Source organism: Eucyclogobius newberryi, unplaced genomic scaffold, assembly GCF_026437365.1.
Source record: "Eucyclogobius newberryi isolate DKJ021-1_F unplaced genomic scaffold, fEucNew1.0.hap1 SCAF_3, whole genome shotgun sequence".
NCBI lineage: Eukaryota > Metazoa > Chordata > Actinopteri > Gobiiformes > Gobiidae > Eucyclogobius > Eucyclogobius newberryi.
In genome coordinates this window covers 2789058-2799057 of record NW_027315945.1, presented here as the reverse complement: position 1 = coordinate 2799057, position 10000 = coordinate 2789058, and the positions used below count along the sequence as shown (strand labels likewise).

Here is a 10000-nt window from a genome sequence, read left to right as displayed (position 1 = left end):
AGACGACACGCAGACGACACGCAGACGACACGCAGACGACACGCAGACGACACGCAGACGACACGCAGACGACACACACGCAGACGACACGCAGACAACACGCAGACGGCACGCAGACGACACGCAGACGGCACGCAGACGACACGCAGACGACACGCAGACGGCACGCAGACGGCACGCAGACGACACGCAGACCACACGCAGACGACACGCAGACGACACACACGCAGACGACACGTAGACGACACGCAGACGACACGCAGACGACACGCAGACGACACGCAGACGACACGCGGACGACACGCGGACGACACGCGGACGACACGCGGACGACACGCAGACGACACGCAGACGACACGCAGACGACACGCAGACGACACGCAGACGACACGCAGACGACACGCAGACGACACGCAGACGGCACGCAGACGACACACACACAGACGACACGTGGACGGCATGCAGACGACACGCAGACGACACGCAGACGACACGCAGACGACACACACGCAGACGACACGCAGACGACACGCAGACGACACGCGGACGACACGCGGACGTCACGCAGACGGCACGCAGACGGCACGCAGACGACACGCAGACGACACGCAGACGGCACGCAGACGACACGCAGACGACACGCGGACGACACGCGGACGACACGCGGACGACACGCGGACGGCACGCAGACGACACGCAGACGACACGCAGACGGCACGCAGACGACACGCAGACGACACGCAGACGGCACGCAGACGACACGCGGACGACACGCAGACGACACGCAGACGACACGCAGACGACACGCAGACGACACGCAGACGACACACACGCAGACGACACGCAGACGACACGCAGACGACACACACGCAGACGACACGCAGACGACACGCAGACGACACGCAGACGACACGCAGACGACACGCAGACGACACGCAGACGACACGCAGACGACACGCAGACGACACGCAGACGACACGCAGACGACACGCAGACGACACGCAGACGACACGCAGACGACACGCAGACGACACGCAGACGACACACACGCAGACGACACGCAGACGACACGCAGACGACACGCAGACGACACGCAGACGGCACGCAGACGACACACACACAGACGACACGTGGACGGCACGCAGACGACACGCAGACGACACGCAGACGGCACGCAGACGACACGCAGACGACACACACGCAGACGACACGCAGACGACACGCAGACGACACGCAGACGACACGCAGACGACACACACGCAGACGACACGCAGACGACACGCAGACGACACGCAGACGACACGCAGACGACACGCAGACGACACGCAGACGACACGCAGACGACACACACGCAGACGACACACACGCAGACGACACGCAGACGACACGCAGACGACACGCAGACGACACGCAGACGACACACACGCAGACGACACGCAGACAACACGCAGACGACACGCAGACGGCACGCAGACGACACGCAGACGACACGCAGACGGCACGCAGACGACACGCAGACGGCACGCAGACGGCACGCAGACGACACGCAGACCACACGCAGACGACACGCAGACGACACACACGCAGACGACACGCAGACGACACGCAGACGACACGCAGACGACACGCAGACGACACGCGGACGACACGCGGACGACACGCGGACGACACGCGGACGACACGCAGACGACACGCAGACGACACGCAGACGACACGCAGACGACACGCAGACGACACGCAGACGACACACACGCAGACGACACGCAGACGGCACGCAGACGACACACACACAGACGACACGTGGACGGCATGCAGACGACACGCAGACGACACGCAGACGACACGCAGACGACACACACGCAGACGACACGCAGACGACACGCAGACGACACGCGGACGACACGCGGACGTCACGCAGACGGCACGCAGACGGCACGCAGACGACACGCGGACGACACACACGCAGACGACACGCAGACGACACGCAGACGACACGCAGACGACACGCAGACGACACGCAGACGGCACGCAGACGACACGCAGACGACACGCGGACGACACGCAGACGACACGCGGACGACACGCAGACGGCACGCAGACGACACGCAGACGACACGCAGACGGCACGCAGACGACACGCAGACGACACGCAGACGGCACGCAGACGACACGCGGACGACACGCGGACGACACGCAGACGACACGCAGACGACACGCAGACGACACGCAGACGACACGCAGACGACACACACGCAGACGACACGCAGACGACACGCAGACGACACACACGCAGACGACACGCAGACGACACGCAGACGACACACAGACGACACGCAGACGACACGCAGACGACACGCAGACGGCACGCAGACGACACGCAGACGACACGCAGACGACACGCAGACGACACGCAGACGGCACGCAGACGACACGCAGACGACACGCAGACGACACGCAGACGACACGCAGACGACACGCGGACGACACGCAGACGACACGTAGACGACACACAATCATGACCAGAGTGCAAGGCAGCAGTCACTAACCAAGACCTATTGTGTCCTTGTCTTTTAAATAGTTCTACCTGTGGATCATTATATTCTAAAATGAGCGGCTGATGGGCGGGTGATGGGCGGCTAATGGGCGTGTGACGGGCAGGTTATGGGCGGCTAATTGGCGTGTGACGGGCGTGTGACGGGCGGTTTATGGGCGGCTGATGGGCGGGTTATGGGCGGGTGACGGGCGGGTTATGGGCGGGTGACGGGCGGCTGATGGGCGGTTTATGGGCGGCTGATGGGCGGGTTATGGGCGGGTGACGGGCGGGTGACGGGCGGGTGACGGGCGGGTGACGGGCGGGTGACGGGCGGGTGACGGGCGGGTGACGTCAAACAGGCAGAATGTGGGTCACTGAGTGCGCTGAGCGCTGACTCTGTTCTGATGTTCTTTATGAATGTTCAAAGTAAATAACATTATAAATAAATGCTGGTGTAAAAGTGTGACCAATGTGGCTTCTCCTTCAGTAAATGAGTGTTCTCTCTGTGTTCTCTCTGTGTTCTCTGTGTGTTCTCTCTGTGTTCTCTCTGAAGTGGGACTTTCCTCTGCAACATTGACCATAAAGTATTAAAAACTGTCCTGGAACAGGAAGTAAAAGAGCAACTAGTGGTTTAAAGAAATTGGACTCACCCGCCTCCTTTTGTCAAAGTTGATGTATCCATTCTGTAAACATAATGATAATGAAGCATCATTTTAATATATTTTAAAAAGCATATTTGTAGTTACAAGTTTTTGTTCCTTCTGTTTTGACTGTTATGTTGATGTTGTGATTTGAACTGACACCACAGTGCGACTGCTGTCTGCAGCCAATTGTAGAGCCATTTGTTCTCTGCGAAGTAGGAAGTGTTCGGTTAGCATGCTAATGCTTGTTAGCTCTAACAACACACAGCAGTACAAGTAAACAGATTTAGTACCTGCATGAAGCTTATGAAAGCTGGATGACACTTAACTGTTTCTGAACCGTGAAAAAACAGGTTATTTCAACATCTGCAAAAGTTTGATTGAACCTAATATTTGGCCCTGGAGGGGACAAATGACCAGATATAGCCCTGATGGACTTCTGGAGAGAAATGAACCCCAGTACACGGCCGCGTACCCATTTCTCTAATCCACGTACAATCTACTGTAGAATAGACGGATCAAAAATCTCTGAAGCTCGGTTTATGCTTGGCGCGTCTGCACGGTCCACGAGGGTCAATGTGGAACGACTTCTATAAACAACACAGACTATAAACACTGCCAATGTCTTCTCCGCTGTATTTTCCATGCAGGAAGTACGGGTCTCTAGACTTATACACATGTAATAGTGTGTTTAGACTTATACACATGTAATAGTGTGTTTAGGCTTATACACATGTAATAGTGTGTTTAGACTTATACACATGTAATAGTGTGTTTAGACTTATACACATGTAATAGTGTGTTTAGACTTATACACATGTAATAGTGTGTTTAGACTTATACACATGTAATAGTGTGTTTAGACTTATACACCATGTAATAGTGTGTTTAGACTTATACACATGTAATAGTGTGTTTAGACTTATACACATGTAATAGTGTGTTTAGACTTATACACATGTAATAGTATGTTTAGACTTATACACATGTAATAGTGTGTTTAGACTTATACACATGTAATAGTGTGTTTAGACTTATACACATGTAATAGTATGTTTAGACTTATACACATGTAATAGTGTGTTTAGGCTTATACACATGTAATAGTGTGTTTAGACTTATACACATGTAATAGTGTGTTTAGACTTATACACATGTAATAGTGTGTTTAGACTTATACACATGTAATAGTGTGTTTAGACTTATACACCATGTAATAGTGTGTTTAGACTTATACACATGTAATAGTGTGTTTAGACTTATACACCATGTAATAGTGTGTTAAGACTTATCCACATGTAATAGTGTGTTTAGACTTATACACATGTAATAGTGTGTTAAGACTTATCCACATGTAATAGTGTGTTTAGACTTATACACATGTAATAGTGTGTTTAGACTTATACACCATGTAATAGTGTGTTTAGACTTATACACCATGTAATAGTGTGTTTAGACTTATACACCATGTAATAGTGTGTTTAGACTTATACACCATGTAATAGTGTGTTTATGGTACATGATGGTACATTAAACCATCCTTGGAGGAAAATGCGACCCCATATGAGGCATGTTTACCATGTCTTTAAAACATTCTGGGGAGAGCACTGGGAAGTATGATCTAAGCTTGAGGCAGGTTTAGGCACAATAGCCCTAAGTGATCATGCTCCTGTCACAGAACACACTGGAGGTTCAATGCCTGCTTCATGTTCAAAGAAAAAATGTCCAACAACAATAAGACTTATCTGGAGGAAAATGATACTGGACAAATGTCTCCGCCCATCCATTGGGATGCTTCCAAAGTAGTCTTTAGAGGACAAATTATAGCCATAGCCTCCAAAAAAAAAAGAAACAAACGGAGAAAAGGCTAAATGCAAGAAAAACTCAAATTGCTCGAGATAGATCATGCCAAGATGGGCAGTCCTCAAATGCTACAGGAAATCAAAAAGATTAAAGGATAAATTAAGAACACAGTTATCACGGGACACATATAGAAACAAAATCATGACGGTTCATGTGGTTGGTCACTCTCCAGTTTTTTTCCCCATTTTCCTAATGTCCGTTGGTCCAGTCCTTGATTGTCGGTGCAGTTTATCCATCCATTCATTTTATTCCACTTATCCGGGGACGGGTCACGGGGGCAGCAGTCTAAGCAAGGGTCCCCCAGACTTCCTCCTCCCCAGACGCTTCTTCCAACTCCTCCGGGGGGATTCCGAGACATAGTCCCTCCGGCGTGTCGTGGGTCTTCCCCGGGGCCTCTTCCCAGTGGGACATCCCTGAAACACCTCCCCAGGGAGGCGCCCAGGAGGCTCCGGAACAGATGCCCGAGCCAGCTCAGCTGGAGGAGCAGCGGCTCTACTCCGAGCTCCCTCCGTGTCATCTCGACCGCTTGTATCCGTGATCTTGTCCTTTCGGTCACTACCCAAAGCTCATGACCATAGGTGAGGTCAGAACGTAGACCGACCGGTAAATCGAGAGCTTTGTTTTTGGACTCAGCTCCTTCTTCACCACAACAGTCGATGCAGCGACTGCATCACTGCAGCCGCTGCACCGATCCAACTGTCGATCTCACGCTCCATCCTTCACTCACTCGTGAACAAGACCCCGAGATACTGCAGTTTACTGCAGGTGCAGTTTGTGTCATCCATTATTATGAAATGGCCTTTTTTCCATTGATTGTGTCCATGACATGTGTTTTAAGGCCCAAATACATATTTTTGAAATCAAACGGAATGGCAATGTCAAAAATAGTCTTTAGCTCTTTGTTGATTTCAGTCCAACAGGACAGTACCAAAACACATGGAAATTGTGTACCACAGTTTTTCCAACATTTAAAATTTCATTTTGAATAATAACATGAAAAAATACTCTTTTCCAAACCGAATGGCCTCCAACCATGTGATTTTGTGATTCTCCTCTATAAGGTACATATCTTTTCTTATTCTTCATCAGTCAAAAAAAGATCCCCGTCTTTTTATTAAATTAGTGACGTAGTTATCAATACATTTACATAAATTAGATATTATTACCCTTGAATGTTCTTATTTAAAAGCTTTAATGAATATTTCAGTCACAAGTTTACAGTGGTTGTTTCTTAGCGGTTTGATCATAAGCCAATGAGCTTAAGAGTTTAACATCTTGGTTTAGGTTCTACGTATGTTTTGATCAGCTCCTTCCATGTTGTAAGCATAGATTTGAGCCAGGGATTCTTATCTTATTCTTATCTTCCTCCGTCAGACTCAAGCGTCTGTCATCTGCCAGTAAGACCTGTACAGGAACCTCAGGCACCACATGACTCTCAGTATAAGACCTGTGCAGGAACCTCAGGCACCACATGACTCTCAGTATAAGACCTGTACAGGAACCTCAGGCACCACATGACTCTCAGTATAAGACCTGTACAGGAACCCCCGACACCACATGACTCTCAGTATAAGACCTGTACAGGAACCTCAGGCACCACATGACTCTCAGTATAAGACCTGTACAGGAACCCCCGGCACCACATGACTCTCAGTATAAGACCTGTACAGGAACCTCAGGCACCACATGACTCTCATGGTCTGTTCAGACCGGTGCGGCAAAAGCGTCCAGTTTACATTCAAAGTCTATGTAAACGCACCTCAAGCACCTCCTGCGTTTTTGCGGCGCGGTTTCCGCTTATTAACCGCTATTTAATTGTCCCACAGCCTCAAAGAAATGTTCACACAATCAACTGTGCTCTAGAATCTATAGTGCTCTAGAATCTATAGTGCACTAGAATCTATAGCGCACTAGAATCTATAGCGCTCTAGAATCTATAGTGCACTAGAATCTATAGTGCACTAGAATCTATAGCGCTCTAGAATCTATAGCGCTCTAGAATCTATAGTGCTCTAGAATCAACTGTGCTCTAGAATCTATAGTGCACTAGAATCTATAGTGCACTAGAATCTATAGTGCACTAGAATCAACTGTGCTCTAGAATCTATAGTGCACTAGAATCTATAGTGCACTAGAATCTATAGCGCTCTAGAATCTATAGTGCACTAGAATCTATAGTGCACTAGAATCTATAGCGCTCTAGAATCTATAGTACACTAGAATCTATAGTGCTCTAGAATCTATAGTGCACTAGAATCTATAGCGCTCTAGAATCTATAGTGCACTAGAATCTATAGCGCTCTAGAATCTATAGCGCTCTAGAATCTATAGTGCACTAGAATCTATAGTGCACTAGAATCTATAGTGCACTAGAATCTATAGTGCTCTAGAATCTATAGCGCTCTAGAATCTATAGCGCTCTAGAATCTATAGCGCTCTAGAATCTATAGTGCACTAGAATCTATAGTGCACTAGAATCTATAGCACACTAGAATCTATAGTGCACTAGAATCTATAGCGCACTAGAATCTATAGTGCACTAGAATCTATAGCGCTCTAGAATCTATAGTGCACTAGAATCTATAGTGCACTAGAATCTATAGTGCACTAGAATCTATAGTGCTCTAGAATCTATAGTGCACTAGAATCTATAGCGCTCTAGAATCTATAGCGCTCTAGAATCTATAGTGCACTAGAATCTATAGCGCACTAGAATCTATAGCGCTCTAGAATCTATAGTGCACTAGAATCTATAGCGCTCTAGAATCTATAGTGCACTAGAATCTATAGCGCACTAGAATCTATAGCGCTCTAGAATCTATAGCGCACTAGAATCTATAGCGCACTAGAATCTATAGCGCTCTAGAATCTATAGTGCACTAGAATCTATAGTGCACTAGAATCTATAGCGCTCTAGAATCTATAGTGCACTAGAATCTATAGTGCACTAGAATCTATAGTGCACTAGAATCTATAGTGCACTAGAATCTATAGCGCTCTAGAATCTATAGCGCTCTAGAATCTACAGTACACTAGAATCTATAGTGCACTAGAATCTATAGTGCTCTAGAATCTATAGTGCACTAGAATCTATAGCGCTCTAGAATCTATAGTGCACTAGAATCTATAGTGCACTAGAATTTATAGCGCTCTAGAATCTATATCGCTCTAGAATCTATAGTGCACTAGAATCTATAGCGCTCTAGAATCTATAGCGCTCTAGAATCTATAGCGCTCTAGAATCTATAGTGCACTAGAATCTATAGCGCTCTAGAATCTATAGCGCTCTAGAATCTATAGCGCTCTAGAATCTATAGTGCTCTAGAATCTTTAGTGCACTAGAATCTATAGCGCTCTAGAATCTATAGTGCTCTAGAATCTATAGTGCACTAGAATCTATAGCGCTCTAGAATCTATAGTGCACTAGAATCTATAGCGCTCTAGAATCTATAGTGCACTAGAATCTATAGCGCTCTAGAATCTATAGCGCTCTAGAATCTATAGTGCACTAGAATCTATAGTGCACTAGAATCTATAGCGCTTTAGAATCTATAGCGCTCTAGAATCTATAGTGCACTAGAATCTATAGTGCACTAGAATCTATAGCGCTCTAGAATCTATAGCGCTCTAGAATCTATAGCGCACTAGAATCTATAGCGCTCTAGAATCTATAGCGCTCTAGAATCTATAGTGCACTAGAATCTATAGCGCTCTAGAATCTATAGCGCTCTAGAATCTATAGCGCTCTAGAATCTATAGTGCACTAGAATCTATAGTGCACTAGAATCTATAGTGCACTAGAATCTATAGCGCTCTAGAATCTATAGCGCTCTAGAATCTATAGTGCTCTAGAATCTATAGCGCTCTAGAATCTATAGTGCTCTAGAATCTATAGTGCACTAGAATCTATAGCGCTCTAGAATCTATAGCGCTCTAGAATCTATAGCGCTCTAGAATCTATAGTACACTAGAATCTATAGTGCACTAGAATCTATAGCGCTCTAGAATCTATAGTGCACTAGAATCTATAGCGCTCTAGAATCTATAGCGCTCTAGAATCTATAGCGCTCTAGAATCTATAGTGCACTAGAATCTATAGTGCACTAGAATCTATAGCGCTTTAGAATCTATAGCGCTCTAGAATCTATAGTGCACTAGAATCTATAGTGCACTAGAATCTATAGCGCTCTAGAATCTATAGCGCACTAGAATCTATAGCGCTCTAGAATCTATAGCGCTCTAGAATCTATAGTGCACTAGAATCTATAGCGCTCTAGAATCTATAGCGCTCTAGAATCTATAGCGCTCTAGAATCTATAGCGCTCTAGAATCTATAGCGCTCTAGAATCTATAGTACACTAGAATCTATAGTGCACTAGAATCTATAGCGCTCTAGAATCTATAGCGCTCTAGAATCTATAGCGCTCTAGAATCTATAGCGCACTAGAATCTATAGCGCTCTAGAATCTATAGCGCTCTAGAATCTATAGTGCACTAGAATCTATAGTGCACTAGAATCTATAGCGCTCTAGAATCTATAGCGCTCTAGAATCTATAGCGCTCTAGAATCTATAGTGCACTAGAATCTATAGTGCTCTAGAATCTATAGCGCTCTAGAATCTATAGCGCTCTAGAATCTATAGTGCACTAGAATCTATAGCGCTCTAGAATCTATAGCGCTCTAGAATCTATAGTGCACTAGAATCTATAGTGCACTAGAATCTATAGCGCTCTAGAATCTATAGCGCTCTAGAATCTATAGCGCTCTAGAATCTATAGTGCACTAGAATCTATAGCGCTCTAGAATCTATAGCGCTCTAGAATCTATAGCGCTCTAGAATCTATAGCGCTCTAGAATCTATAGCGCTCTAGAATCTATAGCGCTCTAGAATCTATAGCGCTCTAGAATCTATAGCGCTCTAGAATCTGTAGTGCTCTAGAATCTTTAGTGCTCTAGAATCTA

General features: G+C 46.7%; 1 protein-coding gene across 1 annotated transcript in view; it reads right to left on the bottom strand.

The window, feature by feature from the left end:
- Window positions 1–10000, bottom strand: part of rgl2 (ral guanine nucleotide dissociation stimulator-like 2) — a 99066-nt gene that overhangs the window by 6220 nt on the left and 82846 nt on the right. The window contains exon 14 of the mRNA XM_072460149.1: window positions 3184–3216. Coding sequence (XP_072316250.1) covers window positions 3184–3216 — 33 coding nt within the window. The remainder of the gene's footprint in view (window positions 1–3183; window positions 3217–10000) is intronic.